The sequence below is a fragment of the Porites lutea genome, chromosome 4 (assembly GCF_958299795.1).
Source record: "Porites lutea chromosome 4, jaPorLute2.1, whole genome shotgun sequence".
Lineage (NCBI taxonomy): Eukaryota > Metazoa > Cnidaria > Anthozoa > Scleractinia > Poritidae > Porites > Porites lutea.
Window position 1 is genome coordinate 4,531,450 of NC_133204.1, and position 23,409 is coordinate 4,554,858.

At 37.0% G+C, this 23,409-nt stretch overlaps 3 protein-coding genes across 3 annotated transcripts in view; 1 reads left to right on the forward strand and 2 right to left on the reverse strand.

Moving 5' to 3' along the window:
* Positions 1-2,938, reverse strand: part of LOC140935310 (cold shock domain-containing protein E1-like) — a 28,288-nt gene extending 25,350 nt beyond the window's left edge. The window contains exons 1-3 of the mRNA XM_073384861.1: positions 2,813-2,938; positions 1,868-2,027; positions 761-936 (exon numbers count right to left, since the gene is read on the reverse strand). Coding sequence (XP_073240962.1) covers positions 761-781 — 21 coding nt within the window. The 5' untranslated portion in view covers positions 782-936; positions 1,868-2,027; positions 2,813-2,938. The remainder of the gene's footprint in view (positions 1-760; positions 937-1,867; positions 2,028-2,812) is intronic.
* Positions 2,939-4,025: 1,087 nt separating this feature from the next.
* LOC140935341 (ras-related protein Rab-8A-like) lies at positions 4,026-12,611 on the reverse strand. The gene is made up of 7 exons (XM_073384893.1): positions 12,421-12,611; positions 12,242-12,302; positions 10,800-10,860; positions 9,322-9,399; positions 8,191-8,346; positions 7,605-7,655; positions 4,026-7,526 (listed from the first exon to the last, which is right to left on the reverse strand). The coding sequence occupies exons 1-7, from the start codon at positions 12,542-12,544 to the stop codon at positions 7,437-7,439; spliced, it is 621 nt and encodes a 206-aa protein (XP_073240994.1). The 5' UTR covers positions 12,545-12,611; the 3' UTR covers positions 4,026-7,436.
* A 102-nt stretch (positions 12,612-12,713) lies between these two features.
* On the forward strand, positions 12,714-22,269 carry LOC140935339 (ras-related protein Rab-8B-like). Its single transcript, XM_073384891.1, has 8 exons — positions 12,714-12,876; positions 13,464-13,524; positions 15,838-15,898; positions 16,970-17,047; positions 17,890-17,979; positions 18,722-18,787; positions 20,273-20,320; positions 21,333-22,269. The coding sequence occupies exons 1-8, from the start codon at positions 12,750-12,752 to the stop codon at positions 21,429-21,431; spliced, it is 630 nt and encodes a 209-aa protein (XP_073240992.1). The 5' UTR covers positions 12,714-12,749; the 3' UTR covers positions 21,432-22,269.
* The last annotated feature ends 1,140 nt before the right edge of the window (positions 22,270-23,409 follow it).

Below are 23,409 nucleotides of genomic sequence, written 5' to 3' on the forward strand. Positions count from 1 at the left end.
ATAATCAATATAAATTTACTAAAATTACTAAAGGAGACCTAACTACTTAGAGAAATTTGGTAGTTTGCATAAGAGAAGACACATTACAAGTTCAGTTTCAGTAAGTTTGAATGAAGCAACTAACGTCAGTTCTATTTATACGTTTTCAGAGCAGATGTAATTTGGAAAATATCAGTACAGTCATCATGTTTCTTAAGATGTGGATTTTGCTCTAATCAAACATATCAACCTCTCAACAGCAGCCACCTTGGGAACAGAAGAAAATGGCCATTGTGGAGAGGTTTAAATAAGAGTCAACAAATGGACTGTCTAGAGAGATAAATGTAGCAACAAAAGTAGTTTCAAATAACCCGGGATAGGCAGTCTGCAGGGCAAGAATGTTTTTTATTACAAGTTGCCCAAAGGGCAAGAAACCTTTCTTGAGGGAAAGTTTAATGCTGGTGAAAATAGGCCTGTTCTGAGCTACTAAAAATAATGTCAGCACAGCTTGACCAAAGGACAAGAATTCTTTAAATTATCTCTGTCCCCTTGTCTGTTTTCAATATTCTGAAGTTTTTAAATTTTATTAATTTATCTGTGGTAGATACTGGTACATACGTGTATTTGTATGTGTCTATTTCAGGCTCACAAAATGTTGTGTTAAAATAAAGATGATTGATTGACTAATTGATGTCATTTACCTACAGTAAACAAAATGCATATGCTAGTTATTTTCCATGATCTTTATGAAATCACCATGTACAGGTAACTTGAAGCTTACCTTCCAAGTATCTGTTGCCATCTCCAGAAATATTTAACACAGTTTGCAAAATGAAAAACAATACAAATCCTTTGATATCTCTTTTTAAAACGGCTTTTCTAAACAACAAATTCTAATAATACAAAAACGCTTTGAGAACATTAATTTGGGCCTGAAACTCCAGTCACCAATTTTTCCTGAAGAATAAAAAGACAAAGCAGGAGCTTAATAAAATAGTATCATATGGAAAAAGTTATAATTTTGAGATTATTAACATTCTCAACATTAAAAAATTCACTCCTTATTCTGCATTGATATTAAAGTCCCCCTTGCCTGATAACAAAGTTGCATACAGCACTTTTTTTTCTTCAAAAAGCACCCTCCCTCAAATAAGCATGTAGACAGGGCTGAAAATAAGTCCTGTCCAGTCATCAGGGACAAGTAGATTTTCTTGCTGGGCATGTTACTTTTAAAATTCACATGCCCAAAGGGCAAGGGCCTAAGCATGTCATCTTCTAACCTAATCATTAACCCTTTGAATGACAGGGACGTATATATATCATATATGTCCTCAAAGGTATGTTTCTGCTACTAAGGACGTTTCGGTTGCTCAGCGTTTTTGTCTGTGGTTGTTTGAAAGGGTCTGAGAAGAAATAATGTTAAGTGCTGACCTGAATGTTTTTTAAGGAAGTTATCAACAGTTATGTTGTGTTGTGACGTAATATTAAAGTAGCTGACATGATAGTTGTGAGTACCTTGCCAGATCACTTACATTTTTACTGTATTTACTAGTTTAAGGCAAGATATACAACTAAACAAAGTTATAAAGTTCTTACATTGCCAAAAATACATTTTTGTGAAAAAATCCAATATGGTTGCCGGTTGCTAAGGTGTGTTTGGGTTGGCATTCAAAGGGTTAAATACGACGAGGAAGAAGTGGCCCTGGGCAAGAAAAATGTAAGAGCTGCTTGCTCAAATTCAAGTTTTTTAGCCCTGTGAAGAGAAAAGAAAAGTTGCCCCACTACCTTCAGCTATGTATGAAACAAAGCCTTCTTTCACTCTGACCCCGCTTTAATCATATTATAATAGACATCGAAAGGTAGTGAAAGATATTAAATATTGGCTTACCAGAAGACAACTAACTAAAAAAAGCCTTTGCAGTCAAGCTTGGGTATGAACAACGAATTTCACAGAATTTGAGGCAAGGAAGGCCACTACAGATGAGTTTGCATCTCAGGGATGAAGTATATAAAATCATCATCTTGTTTTTATTAGGTTCCGGAACTTCCTGGTTAAAGAAAAACAAAAGATTTGATGAGTATTAATAGAAGTGATTTTTTTTAACGTTGTCACAGAAGTGAATATAGTCTTTTTGTTGCAATAAATATAAACACAATTTTTGACCTTAAGGCAACAATTGATCTGCAAGTAAACACAAGAAAAGACAAATAATTAGAGATTAAAAGTTTGGAGAGTGTAATTAAAATAGGTAATAATAATTGTGTCCTTGAAGGAGTTAACAACATGTCACCGCTCCGACACAAGCTAAAGATACATGTTCTCTAACCTCACTATTTGAAAGCGCTCAAATGAAACAAGAAGCTTTAAAATCATATTGTCAACGATGCCAGTTGACTTTGTAATCTTATAATCTTTTCAGAAAACAATGGCCAAAGACAAAACGTTCCAGACACATACCAGTTAGTGCAGACATTGTCAAAACGCCGTGTGGCACAAAGCACTTTTTCAGCAATTATTAATATTAAGCAAACTTGTCCCATCAAGATTAACTCTATTAAGAAGGAATTGTTTGAGAAAACTCTCACCAGAATAGCTGAATTTCTAGACGATGGCAAACTGACAAAAGATTAGCCAAGAAAAAGCTCTTCGCCGACATGTATTTCCAGTGAACGTCGGTAATTTTGTTGTTGCCGAAAGATGGAAAAATAAGCTTATATTAAGTCTTATATTGTCGCTCTTTTTGTGAGAATCGAATGCTCTTACTTTGACGAAGAAAACAACTAAAAGAGTAACCTATGTAATAATCCTCAATTAGAAAGTGATTCTACCAACCTTCGGAAGGAATATCGCGTACAAGGCGACTGATTCCTCCCCGTTCGACAGGTCCTACATGCAGCCATCTTGGATCTTCTTTACCATAACAGTGATCATGTGACCGCTGAGCCACATGTGCCCCCCTCAAGAAGGGCGGAATAATGATTGACGGATGGCTTTGCGAATGGTTGCCCACAGGGCGGATAAATGTTATCCGCATCCATCTACGCGCGGGTAAGTGCGCGAGGTACTTTGAATTTTTGCAAATGAGTATTCAGTTCTGATGATTATTTAAAAATAAGATTAAAAAGTGTGCGTACATGACAGGGCTTCTTGCCTTTATTGTTTCAAACACCCGAGCATTCATAGCTGTGGACCTGTGTACGAGTACTTCATTTCCTTTCTTCACTCCCACACACTTGCCGGCCGGGTATTTTCATTTTCACGTCCGATTTTGTGAGTTCCCACGTGATTCGTCAGACCTTCCGAGGCGCCCTAAGCCTCTGTTTCAAAGAGAGGCTAAGTGCAAAGATTCATGCAATAGATGCATAGCCAATGCATAGCTTCGTTTTAAAATTGAGAGTTTTTGGAACTCGGAAATGGCCTGATATCTTGCAATCTGAAACAAGGCAATCTGTGGTCCTTACACTTTCTTACAGTAGGAAAACGCCAAAAGCCGGACAAATTCGCTGGGTTCAAGTTACAGCTGTGCAGGTGTGAACCTTTACTCTATAAATCAAAACCACCCTCAGCTGCACCTGCAAAACGAGGCTAAAATCTAGAAAAATGTGTCTAATCTCCACAAAATAAATGAACGCCTTCTGCGCTTTGCATTCCTTTCTAGTTCTTCCCTTTACCACGCTCCTGCATTCGATGTATGCATAACCTTAGTGGGCGCTAGAAGTAGCTTGTGTACGGCCGCCCCTCCCCTCAGAAAAACGCTTGCCTGTTCACAGACCCTCTATTTCCTCTTCATCAGTCTGTCAAGCGCGCGTGATAAAAAATGAAAAACCGAGGGGGATTTAGTGACCGCCAGCGCAAAGGGTAGTTCTTTCTCGCGCTCCGCGCTCGCCGATATTTTCGAACAGAACGGAAAGAAAAATAAACCAACGGCTGTGTACAGGCTAGAAAAACGCTTGAAGTCAATAGAGGGGACCATTTTTCCTTTTTCACCAGCTTGACGAGCACTCCGTTTTGCTTCAGGAAAACAAACAATGTACACAAACTTCACTTCTTTAAGAAACAATCAGCTTTATATAGTTTATTTCCATGATTCAAGTAAATGTATTTCTTAGCCTGCCGAGCAAGCTCTCCATTTTCAGTAGAGAGCGAAGCAAGCCGTGAGAAAACATACTCGCGTCACCTTTACTATGCATTTCTCAAAAACGTGTAATTTGTATAGGTAACAGCATGATTTGCAGTGATATTTGGCATAAATACCATGAGTGATATTTCGAAATTGTTATCGGCGAGTGAAATTTGAGACAATTTTGAAATATCACAAGTGGTATTTATGCCAAATATCATGCACAAATCATGCTATTATTTGTTTATACTACTACCCACAAAAGGTTTGTAATTTTCACATGTAGGTATTTCAAATTAAGCTGAAATACCACTGCTCTAAGCCAATCAAATTGCAGAAATTTCTCATGTAGTGGTATAACGGCCAGAATAATTTTTTTCGAGTTGATTAATGAAATACAACAGAATCTCTCCTTATTTTGTCTTGAACATCAAACAACAAAAACTCTCACCTTGGACAATAAAATAAATTATTCAAAGTTAACCAGAGTTCAATGAAAACAGATCTTGGAATTGGCATTCTATAAACAAGACTACAACAAAAAATTAAGGGTGTTCTTATAATATTCTGTGCATAAAATATTTTTGTCATAAGGGACTTCTGGTTTTTTTTTTGAGAAATACAAGCCAGTTAGAGAGAAGCCTTCTGTGTAGATACAGACTTCTTCTAACAGGGAAACCACATTTCGCTACAAATAACCCTGGCTTGAGACATTTATCAGAATGGTAAGATAATTTATTATATAAGAAAATTCGTAAGGTAATAATAATAATAATTTGTTTTCCAAATAAAAAGAAAAAAGGTAATTGTTTCTCTATAGCAGTGAGGCACTTAATGAAATAGCCCCCAAAGAAGGGAAAGTACTTGGTGAGCAGAATCAGTGAAGCCAGGTGTCTAGTCAATTTGCTACAAAGCCCTTCCACTGCACAGTGTTTTTGCTACAAATGGTTGCTTGATATAATTGTCATGGCAAAACTAAGCCTGGTGAGCAAATGAGATTGATGTGACACACGAGATTTGATTCAGTTATTTCACCCAGAAGCTCTCCCAAGTGGGAGAACTCAGATTTTTTTTTTCTGAGTACCCTGTGTTACTCTCGGAAAATACATTCCCAAACTACACTACATTGCAGCTTCTTCTAAGTATCAAAATGTTTGCATGTTAAGCAAGTTGAACTTCTCGCCTGGTATATTATCACACATATCCAATGTAGTGAATAAATAAAACCAGAGTGGAGCAGAATGGCTTTGTAGTGAAACGCCTGGTAACTTAAGTATCAATAACAGGAAAGAACACAAGGAAGTTTTGAAGTTTTAAACATAAGCAAAAGGAGAAAGTTCAAATAGCTATAACAAGAGAATGAAACATGTTCTATTTTGTTTGTTTTGATTAACATAAATAAATGAACTGCTCACCAAGTAAAATTAACTATAAAAATCTTTATTTAAGGTTACTTCAAATGCTAAAGGGTACTGTATGCTTTTATACAAAGTAAAACGATCCTTAATCCTGGATAGGTCCACTTAGTCTCCTTTGCAGCTATTTTTGCGTTCCTACACAACTCTCCTACGCACAAATTGCATAACGACACAGAGAATGGCTGCGAAGAAGACTAAGGTCTACTCAGTTCTTAACAAAAAGAGCCAAACAAAAGCCATGTTTTCACTACAATACCTAAAAGACAAGATCACTAGACCTCTGGGACTGGTCTGACACACAGAAGATAAAATTCCCAAATCATACAAGTACAGTTCCTTCCCATAAACTAGTCTACTGAATAAATCCTACCCTTCTACATGTATGACTACTGTACAATCTCTCTCAGGTGGGTTTGAAATCCCACAATATTATAATAATTTTAACACTCAAAATCTAGCCCCCTCACTGTGCAAACAGATTTTGGGCTCCAAGAGCTCATTCCCACGGCCCTCTCCTACCCACTGGGACAGGTAGGAGAGGACCTTAAATGTAGGAATGAGGTTGTTTGGGCTCATCATGAAACTAAAAATTAATTTTCTCATTGATGGACTAAGCCAAAAAATGTCTGCAAGAGAGGCTTCTTACAATCCACAGCAATGGCATTCCATGGGTGCTACACCAAACTGAACTTTTTTTGATACAAGTAGAATTAACTATCATAAGGTTTCCAAGAAACTCTGCTATCTCAAACTCGCGTGCTGTGTACCTCAATTTCCTCACATTACCTTGAGTTTGATAGACAACGGGCAATGTGTTGCAGAAAAAAATCACTGGGACAAACCCCCTACACTGTATGTGTACCAAACAATTATGCTTCTCTTACATATCCACTTTTGCTTTAGCAAAAAGACAAATTAAAACTCTAAGATGCTCCTTCCATTTTGCATTATACTTGTACTATTATCTTTGTCAATCAAAGAGAAAATTTCACATCGGATTAGGAACTTTTAAGGCCTTACTTTTCCATGTCTCCATGACTAACCTTGGTCTCAGCCTAAATCAAACCAGTTGCAATTTATGATATCCAGTGCTGCAACCACATTTCAATGTTGTCACACAGGAGGAAATGTTCCTGTGTCAGTGAATAGTCCCTTAGACAAATCATTACAATGTGAGACCAACTGTGTTTTGAAATTAAGAGAGAGCAGGATTCTGCTGTAAATGAGTCAAGTTAAGATGGACTTGTTAAATTTTCTCCGTGTTCTATCATTTTTTAATTTCCCCAATCTTCACCAAAGTGTATAAAATTTATTTGATTGAATCAGTAAAGGCCTTGATTCTCATGGTCCACCCAATAATTGATGAAAAAATGAAGACTATAATTACTTTGGACTAATCTAGGCCACTTCAACGTTACTCAGCCACAATAACACATTATTTTAATAGCTTTAACCTATGATCAACTCATCCGAAAAATGTGGGGCATGTGTAAAACATGAACAAAATTATCTCAAATGTATGAGAAGTAAAGGTGGTAAGGGAAATACAGAAAAATATTATCAAAGAGAAGAGTCTTTTGTAAGTGTCAATTTTCTGATTTTCTGATCATCTATGATTAGAGGATACAGAAATTGGAGCAGGCTACAATGTGTATGGATGGACTTGTGACTGGAAAGCAATGATATAAAAGGGTCCCTAAGGGCCACTTTTATGAACATTCTGAGGAACATCCTTGCTGATGATATCATGCACTAGCCAGAATAATGTGACTCTAATAAGCATCCATCTTTTAACCAAAAAAGATAGTCTTATAACCCAAAACTTGACTCATACAGAGGAGAAAGCCACCTGGCCACTACATATGTTGCAATCAATTCCTCATAAAGGAATATCCTTGCTTTTAGAAATTTAAACACTCTACAATATTGTACAGCGGAAAAACCCTCTGGATTGCTTAGGTTGTTGTGTAACATGGATTGTTGATGTAGCTTGAGGACTGGATTGTTCCTGAAGAAGAAAAATAAGGCAAATGAATGTGTTGTTCTTAAGACAAATTCACGCAAAGCCATCTTGCTACAGACTTACAAGTTTCTTGTCCATTTTAAGTTTTATATCTCTCGCAAGTGTGAAAAAGGCCTGTGTAATAAAATTAAGAAAATTCTACAGTTAGTAACGGTTAATGGAAAGATTAATAACTAATAATTATCTAAAAAGGAATAAATAAAGCAAAACCTTCTGCTGGTTCTAAATAAAACCCTTGATGTGTAGCTAACAGAGCATGTTTTGACCAACCATTACGATTTAGTACTAATGTAGTTGTTCGATTTGGCAAAATTGACAAAAAATTAACACCCGGCCTTGCTCCTTAAAATCAAGGATGAGAAATGACACACTGAGTTGGCCTTCATACAATTTCAGAGTTCCATTTTTTCATTTCCAGTGTGTGGGGGATGCTTTTCAATTTTATTCTGTCCAAGATTTAGCTAATGAGTATCATTTGATCATGTCAAAGTCAAAGTTCCCTTTTTTATGGAGTCATGTCGTAAGTGACTTGAGCTCCCCAAATTGCACTGTGAGTGTCTGAATGGTTGATAACAATACAAGAAGACTGTAGCACTGCTGTCTCCAAGTCCAATAAATCAAATCAAAGCCTTTACAAGACAGTCCATACCTCCTCCACGTTAATGCTAGCTTTAGCACTGGTCTCCATGAATTTTATTCCATATTCTGTAGCCAACTGTGTTCCTCTTTCTTTAGACACTAATCTACGATCCTCCATGTCACACTTATTTCCCAACACCATTTTCTCAACATCAGATGATGCATGCTAAATAAATGTACAAATTTGTTATATACAGTTCCACGAATAATAATTTATGTGAATTTTTTTTTTTTACTTTTTATTCTGTTTTTTTTTTTCTAAAGAAAAAAGAGAAATGTAAAGAATTTGCACTCAGTTGTTAGCTTTTCAAGGTGGTACAGCTTAAAGAATAGCAATTAACCAAGTTCCAACTTCCGATTGCTTTTCTTACACTTAGAGAATATGTGCTACATTCATTCAATGAATTGGCTTGGCAAAGGAAGTGAACCCATTTTCACTTTTTACACTTTATTTCAATTATACAGTATCTATAAAATAATGTGTATTCATGATTTTTTTTCTCTGCTAAAAAATACATGTATGCTCTTCTTTTGTTTAGTTGTAGTACAATAAAAAGTCATTAACAATTTCTTTTTCTGCGATCTGTCTGACAGAGTGTTACTGTCAAATTCTGAAAACCTTAAACACCTGAAGTGTTTAAGGAATGCTGAATGAGTACTGGCTAATAATCACTACAAAGATCAGGACACCCGAACAAACAAACTTATTATTGGTCTTCCCGATTTTCACTGTTTTAACTGCTTCCTTGTTTTGTTTATTCATAAGAATAGTTGCCAACACAACCTGGATCAGACCAGATTTGTCTTCTATGTGTTTGGAATGATGACATGGCACTTTTGTTTTTTATGAGTAGTTTGAAATCACTGGTAAACCCATTAACCAACTGGTTTATGCCAACCATTTTCTATTTGTGTTCCGTTTAGAATACTTAATAACCTGTTCAGCCACTCAATGGACCTGTTCAAACAGGGGAGTAAGCCATTTGCCTGTTTGTGTTCACCATTTGGAAAACTTAATAACCCGTTCAGCCAATCTATAGCCCTGTTTGAATGGGTAAGTAAGCCATTAGTAACCTGTTCAATAACTGTGAGTTTCACCCACTTAATGGAAAGCCATTACTGTGCATTTTCGCATACTTACCTCCTCAATATTTCTGATCCAGTTTTTGATATTCTCAAAGGACTTGTCATTTGTGATGTCATATACAAGCATGATGCCCTACAACGAAACAAAAATATGGGTAAACAACATTTTAGTAAATATCACATTACTTCAAAGCTTATATACTTTAACTGTAATACAAACCGACGTGTTTGTCTTTTTTTGCCTCTCAGTACAATTTTGGTTTATGAGGGAGATTAACAGATTAAGTAAAAGCTCAATATTTGACTTCTAACTAAACAAGGGTAAAGGGTTCTTAAACATGAGCCAGGGACTCACATTCCTCAAGTCCCAGGACACATTTCAGTTGGTTTCTAGATGGATCACTGAAAGTATCTGCTATTTAACTTATTATCAAAAATGAGACAAAAATAAAAGCAAGCGGGAAAAGAATGAACATAAAATTAGTTGAAAGAGAAATAAAAATAAATCAGCTTTCCGGAGGGAGATGATGCTCCACCAGTTTAATAGCCTTGAGCTAGGTTGCATGAAGCATCTTAAGATTACAAGAACTGTAATCCACAACAACACTTAAGAGCCATCTTATCTGAAGAACATCTCCTGCAACCTGCTCCTGGCCCTAGTAGTTCAAAAGGTGGATAACCAAATCTCTATCCTGTGAGTAAAGTAATTATTAGTTTTCCTAATAGTTATTCACTGCAGGAGGATAGTGCTATCCACCTTTTGAAAAATCTGGGCCCTGGTGCTCAAGTGCATTGTAGGTATCTCATGCTTATTTAGTACTCTAATTACCAAACTTTCACAATAACAAACTTTGGTTGCTCTTTGGGTAAGTTGTATAAACAAGGTTTTGAACATAGAGGCTGACCTGAGAAGTATGTCATTGTACATGTATTTAAAGAACATGTGGCTGTCTTCACCAAAGCGTGTGAAGTGAGAGAAACTGTTAAAACTGCAAATTTTGGTGGCAATTGGAAGTAATGCAGTTTTCTTTCAATACTTTTAAGCACAGAAGAACCTCAATAACTCAAAACTCGGATAACTCGAATTCCCCGCTAACTCACACTAAATTTCCTTTTCCTTGATCACAATTTCACCTAAATCTACCTTAATAACTCGAAATATTTAATGTTTCCCTTCAGAGTTCCAGTTACCGGGGTTCTACTGTATCTGTCTCTTATCATGGAAATCCCTAGAGTCAGAGCAACACGTGTCAAAACCCATAAAAATCCTGAAGAGGAAAGGCAGCGGTTTGACTGCACACCAACTTTTGGCTCTTCCAGCAAAATTGGTCATTTCAACTTGTATCAAAATAGCTTTGTATTGAAATGACTGTTATCTCTCCCAACAAGAATATAGAATACTGAGCCACTTATTTCTAAATCATAAAATATGAGTGGCAACTTCTGTAATGACATGCTTTGTTCTAAAAGGCATTGAGGGATTATTTAATAAGTAGCCAGGTATTCCAAAATTAATCTAGCAATCTTAATTACCATAGCCCCACGGTAGTAAGCGGTGGTGATGGTACGAAACCTTTCCTGGCCAGCTGTGTCCCTAACAACCAAACACATGACAAAAGTAGCAATTAAATAAGATCAACTTGATTAAGGAGACTATTGCAGAAATTTTAACTATTGCAATAGGCCACATGGATATTGCGATAGTATTGTGATAGAGGAGGTACTATAGCAATGGCATTGCGACAGTTTTCAGGAATATCTGTTTTTACAAAATGCCTTATACTTTAAGAAATAACTAAGAAGAGGTGGTCAGTCAATACAGGTACTACGCGGTTCAAGAATCAAGAGGCTAAAACATTATAGACAGGGTTCACTATATATAGGTGCAGTAGGACCGTAGATTGTTTTTAATTTCTTGTTTATCGTTATTGTGACCTTAGGTATCAAAGGTGGGTAAAAAAAGGGTGTCCTTATTTTCCAAAGAAGTTAAAAATTATGTTAGAAGAATAAAATTAATGAAACTATCAATAGTTCACTACGCGATCGCAGCATTAATATCGCAATTAATTGATAGTGCAATGTATTGTTCAGGGTTTTCAAAACTTGCCGACGCCCGACGCCATGTGCCGGCTACTTGCCGTGTTCGTGTCGGGTACTTTTGAGCCAAAATTTCACTTTGTTATAATGACGTTGATTTTGACCTGCTAAAAATCACGTTTTGAGCCCTGAAAATGCACCAGAATACATCATTGGACGTTCAAATTTTCAAAATTTTCTGGGGGAGGCCCTCCCGGACACCCCCCCCCCTAACAGGAGGGGGACACCCTCTCCCGTACCCTCCCCCACCTGCGCCTTTGCCACACGACGCCGCTCCACGGCACATTACTGAGTCAGGTAGAATTCAATTTCCTCCTGCTACTTTTTATAAAAATGAAAGCCCTGACTGTTACCGCCTTATTGATGCTGGTCTACTGCCCTCTGTCATCACTCATTAGATAAAAAAAGCATTTAGTGATGTTACAATGTAATTTGGGTACACCACTGACATTTAGGAAAGCTTGTAGCTTCTAATTATCAATTGCCTCAAAGACAAAAAAATTTTTGAAGAAGTTTTTAAAAACCCTATGCACTCAAATTGCATTTTATCAAAATTACACCTCATGTTACAAACAGTGGTGTATAGTACTTCTTAGATAGCAAAAGGAAGGGAATATTTTTTCAGGTTATCTTATCACCAGGAAAGTGCTGGGTCAAGCACGCAAAGCATAAATAAGGATTTATAGTACCAGCTTATGCACACCACAGCATGTAATAAGACACACGCTATAGTTATAAGGTCGATTAGACACTTAAACGCGTAGGAGCCTAGTTAAGGAAAAGAGCAATGCCTCTCTCACTAAACCTAAAACGGAGAAGATGACTGAGTACAAGTAGCTTGCTTTTAACTATCATGTGCACTGTGATTCTTCTCTCACCATATTTGAAGTTTTATCTTCTTCCCATCCAACTCTATCGTCCTTATCTTAAAATCAATGCCTGAAAACCACAAAAGAATTCCTTCAATATTCTGAAGTCACACTGAACCCTCTAAATTCCAAAGCAAAACACAGTACACCCGAAGAATTCTTCAACGGTTTCTCTTCGATGCACCAACCTATGGTAGAGATAAATGTCGAATTGAACGCATCTTCGGAAAATCGGAACAGTACGCAGGTCTTGCCAACTCCTGAATCTCCTATAAGTAATAGTTTGAAGAGGAAATCATATGTTTTGGCCATTCCAGAACACTGCTAAATGACTTTCTTCCCGACTTTGAAACTGTTCAACTGAGCAGGCGTGGCTCCTCACTGCGTCTGCGCGCCCCGTTACAAAGTAACAGCAGCCAGGCCTTATTACAGAACCGCGCCAGTCTGGACTATAGCGCTTTTCCGGTGAAATGTGAAATGAGAACACTTCCTTTTTTTATGTTTCGAGAGCTTCGAGATGGGGGAGAAAGACTACGAAGTAACGTACAAGATCCTCATTCTTGGAGACAGTGGTGTGGGAAAAACTTGCCTGATCTTCAGATTTATAGAAAATATTTTTTCTGACTCGTATATATCCACTATAGGTAAGTTAGTTGTTTTGCAAAGTTGCAAAGAAACCTGCATATTTGATGATGAGCTTCATAAGCTTGAGCTTGTTTATGAAAAACGCAAGCTAATTAATCAAAATAAAACGTTTTTTAGCTGAAAGTAAAGAAAGAAATATGCGTTCAAATAAGTTCAATTTTGGAGGTTATATATATCGTTGATCAACCTATAAGTGGAAAACAATAATTTATTGCAAGTATTTGAGCAAACCTTACTTATACATTAGCCCAACAATACATCGTAGTTTAGCGCATATCAGCTGCAGTGTCTGCCAGGTTTCAAACGTGCACAGCTTGCTTATAGAACTTATGTTGTGATCGTAGTTAACCTATCTAAATACGCGCTAGTTCCAATATAGTTCCATATTTCAAAAGTGAAGACATACCTAATATGTCAAGGGTAATTGAAAGTTTCACACTTACAGTTTTAATTAAATAATTATGAGCTCGATCCGAATGCTCAGCGGCAATGCTTCATCAAGATATTTTAATTCATTTCCGTTTCAAAATTTGCGGAATAAAAAAAATCTTTAAATCTACGCATATTTCTCTATTTCTCTATCAAGGTATTGACTGCAGGAGTAAAATAGTAGACCTTGATGGCAAAAGAGTGCGTCTACAAATCTGGTAAAATTTATTGCTATTTAAGTTATGTGGATTTCTAAATTAGCTGTCATGATTACAATTTTCGTCACTGGGTCTGGTTCTCAAAAAGGAATCTATGGTAATTGAAGCCTGAGAGTTTTTTTCCTTTGGATCAAGTACATTAATGTAGAACTGGACCAGAAGCAACCTACTACCTTTACCTTACCTTTAGATACTTTGAAAACTTTATGTAGTTGTCTTTTCTTATCTTACATCAATTATTGTAGTTTAATATGGGCATTTACATATGCTCCTTATTACCTTGAACCACTATATGTACTTATTAAAAGAAAGCCATTCGAATAATTACGTTTTCTAATCTGCGCACAACCTTCAAGGGGCACCCAATGACTGTTTTCCGTAAAACATCTGTTCGGAGAAGCAAATGTTGCCTAGAATTTTGAGGACAGCTAAAAAATTCCAGATAGATAGATGACCGTTCTATTCATCTACAAGTTTTGAAGCTTATCTAATAAATCCTCTGTGATTTTCTGAAGTCTAATTTTTCATGATTCATTCCCCAGGTAAGGCAATTTTTTGTTGAAAAAAGGAAACCTTAAATTTTTGGATTAAAAAATGCAATGGAGAGAGGAATCAGGAAAATTCTTACTTTGATAATAAATTAAATTGCATCTAAAATTTTCAGGAAAATAATACTGAAGCCCTTGTAATTTTGAAAGGCTCAAGTTGCCCTAGGATGACTGAACAGATACAAATTTCATAGCACCGCTTAGAATAAATTCTAGAGATCTTAAAGTGCTCTGGATAGCCGAAAAAGTGATTTCAATGTGTGTAGGAGGAGACCGTCGTTGGGTGCCCCCGACCCTCTAAGCCCCTTTTTTTCTCTCCACTGTATCCATAAATTCCATGCTGCCTGTTTTGTATTTTCACATTTTAATAGCCTTTTACCTACTCCTGTTTCCTCAATCCTACATTTTAATTCTGAATATCACGATTATATGACTCGTTCAAGTTTTAATCTGCATAAAACCTTGTCATAAGTATCAATTTGTTATCACTTTGCAAGCTTCTATTATTTGGAATGATATTCTGTTAACTGTGCACAATAGCCTTCACAACAATTAACTTTAAAAAAAGTACTTGAATTAGCCTATGCATAAATGGTTGAAGGGCTGTAGAATTTATATCCCTTAAGTTTATAGTTTAATCTAATCTCTAATGTCACCAATTTTGTATACCTTGTTGGACTATTCTAGGTGTATTTGTTTGTATGGTCTATAGGAATATGTTATCGAGTGTTTGTAAATTTAGTAGTCGTAATTAGTTGCTGAGTATTTAATAATAATTACTTGTTAGTTTAATCAAGCTTAAACTTAATTAAACATGTTAAAACATGTAGTTTAATCAAGTCTCCTGTCACCAATTTTGTGTACCCAGCTTTGGTTGTTCTCATGTATTTTTCTGAGTGTGTGATATGTAATTAAGTAAAAGTGAAAGTTAAGTTACTTTAATTTTTGCAGTTTTTCTGCTGCCACTACCTTTGTTCCAGAGATTCCTTGCATGGATCTTCGTCAATTTGTCAGACAAAGGCAGAATAAACAAAGACAGCACTAGCTAGAAAATAATTTCCTCCAAAGAAAAGATTAATGTTTGCAGAAAATTTGCAGTCAAATTATCTTGATTAATAGACTGCTTTATGCAGGCCCTGGAGTGTAATATAGTAGACTGTCTGGTTGTGTTGAATTTTTCGGAAAATAGTGGAGCTGGAACCCTAAAGCCCTTTTCCAGGTTGATGATCACCTTAGCCTCAATGTTGGTCATGACAGCTTATGCATGATGTTCAGCCCGGTCAAACTCTTTCATAAGCTGTGAGTCTGACATTGCCATTTATGCCACTGCTCTGTATATTTTATCTTCAAGCCCAGCTGAAGGTCTGCCATCTGGAGCTCTAGACCCATAAGAGGCTTCATCAATAGCTCCATTATTCTGTCGCTCAAGGCCATAAGGGGGGTGGGGAGGGGTCAATTATTTCATTAAGTTTGCCCTCATCATATTTATGCTCATTTATAGGAGCAAAATGCTGAAACTGGAAATTATAAGTGGTCAACTTGTTTAAGATGGAAACTCTTTTGGTTGTTGGAAAAAGAGGCCAGAACATAGTTTTCCATATTTTGAGACACAGAATAAACTACATTTGCCAGCCCTGTAGAAATTAATTAGAACCAGTTAGTCAGATTCATAGGCTCAATTACAAACTAATCACTTTCATATTAAGTATGTAACAATTAAATTATGTATTTGAGAAAGTGATTTTCCTGTTCCTGTTGACGTTAGGGATACTGCAGGACAGGAAAGATTTAGAACCCTCACAAGTGCATATTTCAGAGGAGCAATGGTATATTTTTCTAATTTATTAAATTGCATTTGTATTTGAATAGATACAGTATTTAATTTTCAGTTAACTATATCAAGAAAACAAGGCCAAAAAGTCAAATTGATGGTAAGCAGCAAGAAAGCATTTAAGACACTGTACAAGCGTAGCTCTTTGAAAAAGTCACACAGCCGCACATTAACTGCTTTTATTAATGATCATCACTCTGACTCTTTTAATATAAAAATTATTGTTGTTGCTTGGTTAAAGAACTGGCCTCAGTTGTTCAAAAGGTGGATAACTTATAGAGATATTTACTTATATATGTAAATGTAAGAGTGAACTGCATTGAAGGTTGTTAATGTGAGCATAAGTCAATAGGTTGTACATAAAAAGTTGAGTTTCTTGGAAAGTGAGGGTTGAAGCTGCTTGGTTTTTGAGGTTTTTAACTTTGGCAAAATTTATGCACAGCATAGATCTGATTAGCATGGTAGTGAGATCTTGGTTAATTAGGTTGAGTGAACTTTATTTCCTAGCAACACTAGGATGTATACAAAACATGGACCCTCGGTCCAGCATGGACCACACCTGTGGACCTAGTCCATGGACCCCTTCATGGACCCAGTCCATGGACTTTCCCTGTGGACCACCTCTAATACGAGTATTTGAAGATGAATCTTACCAGGTGTCGAAAAATTAGGGGTTGTCCACAAGGGTAGTCTATGGACCTGGTCCACGAGGAGGTTAATGGACTGGGGGTCCATATTTTGTATGTGTCCGCAACACTAGGCAAGCAACAAAGCAAAACCTCAACTAGATTGGTTGATTCTTTTTACTGCCATTTTGGTGGTCACCTGACCAAAGTAAATTTTAATATTTGAATTCATTTGACACCAAGGTAAACCGACAATAAACTTGGCGCATGAATAAGTTTCAGGTCCACACCTCAGCAGTAATTGTATTACCACTACTTCTGGGCGAGTTTGCACACGTTGACCTTGCCAAATGTATGTTTTTCATCCTTCAGGTCAAACCATGCCAAATTTGTTTCAAACCTCATTTCAGACTCATTACACTTTGATAATTATATTTCAGGGTATTGTATTAGTGTATGATGTAACTACTGAGGACTCATTTAAACACATAGCACAGTGGCTACAAAATATTCAGGATGTAAGTGCAGCAGTCATTAGCCTTTGTAGTTTATAAAATACACTGTATATATGACCAGGCAATTCACAGGAAAATGCAAAAAACCTGCAGTTTTTAAGACTTAGAATTCCATCAAGGAGAGGCCAAGATGTAATATATCAAGCATGAGATGCAGTATTTATCACGAGATGAAACACCAAGAACAGAGTTGAAAATACGACTCACAGCAGAGTATTTTTGACGAACTTCGGGTTTCATCTGGTGATGGAACACCATGTCGAATGCTTGATTTTACTTCTCAAACCAATTGATTTTAGAAGGAGAAATTAAGGATGCAAAAATGAGCAGTTTATCATCTGTTTTCCAAACACTCATTAACATTGATTTTCTTTGTATTTTCTTTATAAATTATTAATGAGTTTAAGAATGCCATTTCAGACAGGCAAATCCTAAGTCTTATTCATTGAACCAGCTCCTTTAAATACGTGTATAATAAATAAACATTATAACTTAAAAGCTAATGTAATAGACAAAATAGGAGCAGCAGACCTGCATGGGTGTTTACAACATTGAGCCAAAGGCTCACAAAGGTATTGTAAGTTCCATTTGGCCTGAATTTCAACCAATTCTTCACTAGGATTCTCGAGGAGACAGCTTCCATTTCAATAACTTTCCTTGTTAATTTGAGTTATAAATCTTAGCTGAGTATATTGAAGTATAAGGACAATTCTTCTGGACACCATTCTGTTTGAAGTTTTACGGATGGTCATGATTTTAAACCTTTTTATTTCATTCTTGAATCATTTATCAATTTGCAATTTTTATTGTCATACAGCTCTTTTTGTTTTTTTTTTTCTTTTCAGAATGCATCGCCTGATGTTTGTAAAGTCCTTGTTGGCAACAAAATAGATTGTGATGATGAAAGAGTCATAGACACTGACAAAGGCAAATCGGTGGGGCTGGTCTTTTTCATAATTAAAGAACAATGTTGGAGTCATAAGCTCTTCAAAGAGGCATACATTTTACAAGTTAATCCACGTCACTGTTTTAATGTTTTTATTACATACCCTTCCGCTGCCACATTTGTTGGTAATGTCCTTGTTCAAGAAATGTTGAACAGTGATAATTTTGACGAAAAAGGCCGTTCATTTAAACTTATGTAAAAAGTCGCAACTTGTTTAGTCAATCTTTGAAGACTCTTTGAAAAGTTTTGAAAAATGCCCAACACTTGGATTATATTTTCTACTCACTCGACAAACTGCAACATTTCTCACCATTTGCTGAGCAACAGAAATTCAAATATTAATTGCTGATAACGTTTCCAGGGTTAATCAAGAAGAAACGGCAGGGAGTTTGTTTACCGCGGTTCGCACCGGGTACAGTGCGCCTTTTACGCGGGAAATTTCATAGCCACGCTCAGAAAGGTCGTTGCCCTTGTAGGTTAATTAAAGATCTTATGCCGCGAGGTAAGCTCTATATGAGATAAATTTTTCCTAGTTCAAACTGGGCGTTACATGTTTAATATTTTAGTGATGTTAGAGGTAGAATGATTGTAGTGTTTTAACTTAAGCTTGAGCTTATATTTTCAATGATTCCTCAAGATGTACCACCGCCGTTTTCACTCTCATTTATAATAAGCTTAATTTTTTTTTTATTTTGTTCAAGTTTGAAGTCTTTTTCTTTCCGCCTGTACAGATTAGTGAAAATGCTGACTTGGAATTTTTTGAAACAAGTGCCCGAACGGGTGAAGGAGTATCAGAGGTAAAACACTGAATTAAAAGAAGTTTTTATTACTTGGAAAAAGGCAGGTCTCCGCAATACAAGTTCCTTTGAGTTTTCAGCCATTCAGAATTATTTTCCCCCATTTCAGGGGCACCCAACGAGAATATAGTTCAAAACCACTTAAAGTAGCATCGTTAAACGTATTTTAGTATTTAAACGGTAGATATAGGCATATTTTTATTTCCTAAAAATTTTTCATCTGTTCGGATTTCCTAGCTGAAAGTCTAGTGATCCGAAAATTATAGGGATCAAAACTTACCTTTTCGAAAATTTCAGCCAGAAAAAAGGCTTCCGAAAAATTCTAGGTGACCCTTCTAGGGTAAAAATCCGTTAAAAATGGGCTATTATACCATTTTTTAGATGTTCGAGAATCCTAGGAGTGGCAGACAAGCAAGAAATTTTATAACAAATGTTCCGAAAATTCCAGGTCTGAAATCGTCTTCTGAACAGATATTTTCCGAAAATTGACGTTGGGTGCCCCTGCCATTTGATAGGCTGTGTTGTACTGTCTAGTTTGTAGTTCACCAAAATGCTTTGGAAGTATTTTTTTTGTCTGTTTGTTTGTTTTCCTCATTTTGTCTTTAATACTCTACAATGATACAAATGTTCCTTTCTAAATGGTTGAGAAATTAGCGACCATAGCCTTGGCGTTCTTTTTGTGTGGTTTTATCAAGTACTTTTTTTTTGACACTTTATTTGGGCAAGATTGCAATCATGATAGAATTTACAAGAAGACATATAATTAACGAAATAAGAGTAATTAATTATGGTTATAAGAATAATTAAAAACAATTGCTGATCGGCAAAAGAGCAAGTGCAAATAGGTCCCTAGACCCATGCAAGGCACCGTCCTGTTGTTACTTACAATTACAATTTCAATTTCAATGCTGTTAAATAGCTCATTTACCCTTGAAAAAAAAATTAATTCAAACCTTAGATGTACGTTAACAACAAAAGTAAATAAAAATTCCAGGAAAGTGGATGCGGTAGGCACGGTCACTTTCACAGTCACTTTCACTGTATTGAAGCTCTCGAGATAAGCTCACATGTAATTATTAAGGCCCGGTAAAAGGGTTCAAACGTCCAAATGTTTCACATGCCGAATTCAATGCTAATAAGGAAACTCTATTATTCTCGGTCATTTTTAGTAGAATCGGCACATGTGACATGCATTTTTCGTTCGAGCCTAGACTTTCTCAAAGTCATTCGCTTCTCATTTCCAGTTCCGGTAGTTGACCCCAGCGCGAAGGTCGAGCTCCCACTCTCTCCCTCACTTTTGCCGCAGAAACATAAAAAATATACCGCTCGCACTTCGCGTTCGTGAAAAACATTGAGCTCGACTTGTAGGCAAGCCTAGTTTGAGACGTGCTTTATGAGACCGCTATCTTGATAGTTTGGTTTTGGTTTTGTTTTTCTTGCAAACCTTTGATTTGATAACATGATTGTTGTCTTGTTTTCTTACAGGCTTTTTTGGCCGTTGCAAGACAGATCAAGGAATATCACCAGAGGAGGGTTAGTTCAGTATAAAAATATAAATACAATCACGGACATGTTCATAGGTGACAAAAACAGACTCTGGATATACAAGTGTATAGATCTCCCCAGGAGATTCTTACTTTTCTGGGATCCTATGAAGAATTTCTATGGCGGCCAAGTTAACCAGCCCGCTGTTTAATCTGGGAGATGGGTTACCTGTTTCAGTTTTCAGATTGTCCTTTGTCGTTTTTCCTGCTCGATTCTTCCAGTTTGCTATTGTGTCACTCAAATTTGTTTTATTATGACAATGCTGTCGTTTTTGGCGTGAAAAACGCATCGAGCCTTCAATCAATCAATCAGTCAGCTGATCAGTCAATACACGTTACGCATATTGAGCTAAAAGCTAGTTCATCATGAGTACAATTTCGTGTTTCCCGTTCTACCAGTATGCAGTATGTACATGAGTTCTAGCCTCATGTAGCTTGTGGAAGAGCTCAGTTCTGGACTAGTGGCCAGAAGGTCGTAGATTTGACTCTCGCATTTCTGTCCCCGAATCATTTCTCAAGATACACATTCTTGCACTGTGTTTTATCAGAACACCGTTTACCCTGACAGCTACCCTGAAACAAAATGTAGTCTCAACGTAGTCAATCAAGTTCTAAGGCTCCTCATCTCTTAGTTTCTCTTCCGCGTACTGTTATAACTCCGTTTAACAGTTATTTGAAGAGAGGAGGACCCGCCATCGTTCCCAAGCTTTATGTCTTCTTCCTGCGGAGGAACTGACGAACGAAGTCCCTAGTAAGGAGATTGAGATGGAGAATTCGATCTTCTCATAAATAGTGCCATTTAACAGTGCTACGTTTTCCTCTTTATCCACTTTCTAGAGGGATAGAAATGGTCAGCTCTTTTACAGTGAATAAGGGTCTCCCTAACTGAAGGCAATTGTCATATATTTATCCTTAGCCTAATTACGTTATACTCTGAACACTAAGGTATTTGACGGCCTCTCGGGTCGTGTCTGACTTGTATTCGTTGTTTTGATTTCCAGAACGCAAGGTTAAATGATTTGAATGAATCAGGCCTCACTCCTATCCTCGGACAAGAGGGATCCCAGGGCAATACTCAGTCTTCTTGTTGTAGTTCGTGATGAAATTATACAACATTAATTATCACTATCATATGTAGCTTGATATTAACAGGGCTTAGCTTGGTTCCATATAATTGTACCTATCGTCCTAGAATTTTAGAGTATGACAGGGACATTGAGGGTTACATTGGAACAAGGCTTTAGAACTCTCTTAAAGCAAGTCTTTAGAGGATAATACATATCAGCATCTCGGTCTGTAAGTACAACTCAAACAATACTGAGAAGCGGACCCCTTAGGGAATTTAAAGAGTAATGTCACAAATTCTTGCGCGGCGAATAGAAAATCGCGTTCAGATTTCCCCATTCATCGGCTTAAGGGTTGAGTACTTTGTAGCTTTTTCAATAAGTACATTTTTAGGATTGATAAATTTTTAATTCCTAAGGTATTTGACGGCCTCTCGGGTCGTGTCTGACTTGTATTCGTTGACCAGTTTTATTAAATAGATACAAAACGGTGTATATCACTGAGCTGAGGCTATAAAAAAGCTTTACCACTCAAATACCGCGAGTAAAAAGAACATGAAACGTGTATCTAGTCTAAACTGACTCACAGGCTCCATTTCCCTTAAACTTCGTCTATGGCTTGTCTCTTTGGCTCTTCTTTTTTATTCTAATCTTACTTTGCCTGGGGATGAGTTTGACTTCTTGCATGATGACGTACATCGTACTTACACGCCAATAGAAAGTCATTTTAAGTAGTTCACTGTAATCAATGCAATGCAGATTTATGTTCCAAATATTGTAATAAAAGAGGAGTTTATATAGTTCTTAGGATTTCAAGTTCCTTTTATTCAACACTATGTAATGTATCTATGTTTATATTAAAGTAATAAATGCATTTATTCACCGAACTATCAATTTCATCTTACACCAAATGCCGATCGGGCGTTTACCACCAGGAAACCCATTTCCCCATTTCTGGGTAGCCCTTTGAACAAAGCCGATTAGGCTTGTAAACGTAGTTAGCCCGTCCCTCCTGCTCGGAAGCCAGTACGTTCAGCATCTCTACATAAATTTTGTTTTGTGCGTCGCTGTCTGGTGCAAATTCTTGTTTGATAATTACGTGCTGCCCGAGACATTTTCAAGCTATTTCCTTCATCAGATTTCTGCCATAAGTAGTCACTATCGCGCCTTTACACTTCTTCACAGACACTTATTGATAAACAATTGAAACTTCTTCTTCGATGCTTTGCTGATCCTCAGAAATCAGAAGCCTAAACTTGAAGTTAGACGTGAAGAGTTTGCATGATGTTTCAAGTACTCCATGGCATCGGGCAGGGGATAAACGTGCCACCCTGCGAGCAGTGCCTTCTCTTAGCTTCTTGATCGAGGAGGAGAAAAGGAGACTGCCTGAATCGTGTCAAGCCTTTGAAATCGCCGCCACGCGACTGTTTAAACTAGTCAAGCTTGTTTTCTCTTGCTAAACTGGTTTTTTGATTGCGGGCATGCAATAGACCCAAATGGAGCAAGCGAAAGAAAGGCTCTGCTGGTAGGGTGTGAATGTGTCTTTTTGACGTCATTGACTGGCGATGGTGTCACTGCCTTGGTGCCAAACATTTCATGTTGCCCCTGTGGCAGACTGGATCTTTTTGTGTCAGTGGTGAATCCTAGTGCCCTAGTGAATCAAAGGTATATCTGACCTGGGTTAAGATATTGTCCGGGTTGTGACCTTTTTTCTGTAACTGAATAGCCTAACAGCAAGCTCTGTCGACTTGAGAGTTACGCCAAGAGCCGGGGCCAAGAGGTCAGAAATTGAAGATCGTCAGGCCATAATGACATCCGTGTCTCATGAATTCCATTGCTCATGTTTGTTACAGTATTTCGGATAATTCAGTGAATGTCCAGGAGAAAATAAATGGTGATAGGAAGTACCTCTACCCGACTCCAGTAACCCAGTGGAAATCTAACCATTGATGTATGACCTCACAAGTCATGCCTTGTAGGAATTTTTATCCCCCATCAGACCTCCAAGAAAGCT

Excerpts from the sequence above, each read along its gene's own strand:
- LOC140935341 (XM_073384893.1), bottom strand. The coding sequence starts at position 12,544 with ATGGCCAAAACATATGATTTCCTCTTCAAACTATTACTTATAGGAGAT. Across the intron at positions 9,400-10,799 it reads CTTACTACCGTGGGGCTATG|GGCATCATGCTTGTATATGA; the intron begins GTAATTAAGATT and ends GTTTCGTTGTAG. Across the intron at positions 7,656-8,190 it reads CTAGCATTAACGTGGAGGAG|GCCTTTTTCACACTTGCGAG; the intron begins GTATGGACTGTC and ends TTTATTACACAG.
- LOC140935339 (XM_073384891.1), top strand. The coding sequence starts at position 12,750 with ATGGGGGAGAAAGACTACGAAGTAACGTACAAGATCCTCATTCTTGGA. Across the intron at positions 15,899-16,969 it reads CATATTTCAGAGGAGCAATG|GGTATTGTATTAGTGTATGA; the intron begins GTATATTTTTCT and ends ATTATATTTCAG. Across the intron at positions 17,980-18,721 it reads ACACTGACAAAGGCAAATCG|ATTAGTGAAAATGCTGACTT; the intron begins GTGGGGCTGGTC and ends CCGCCTGTACAG.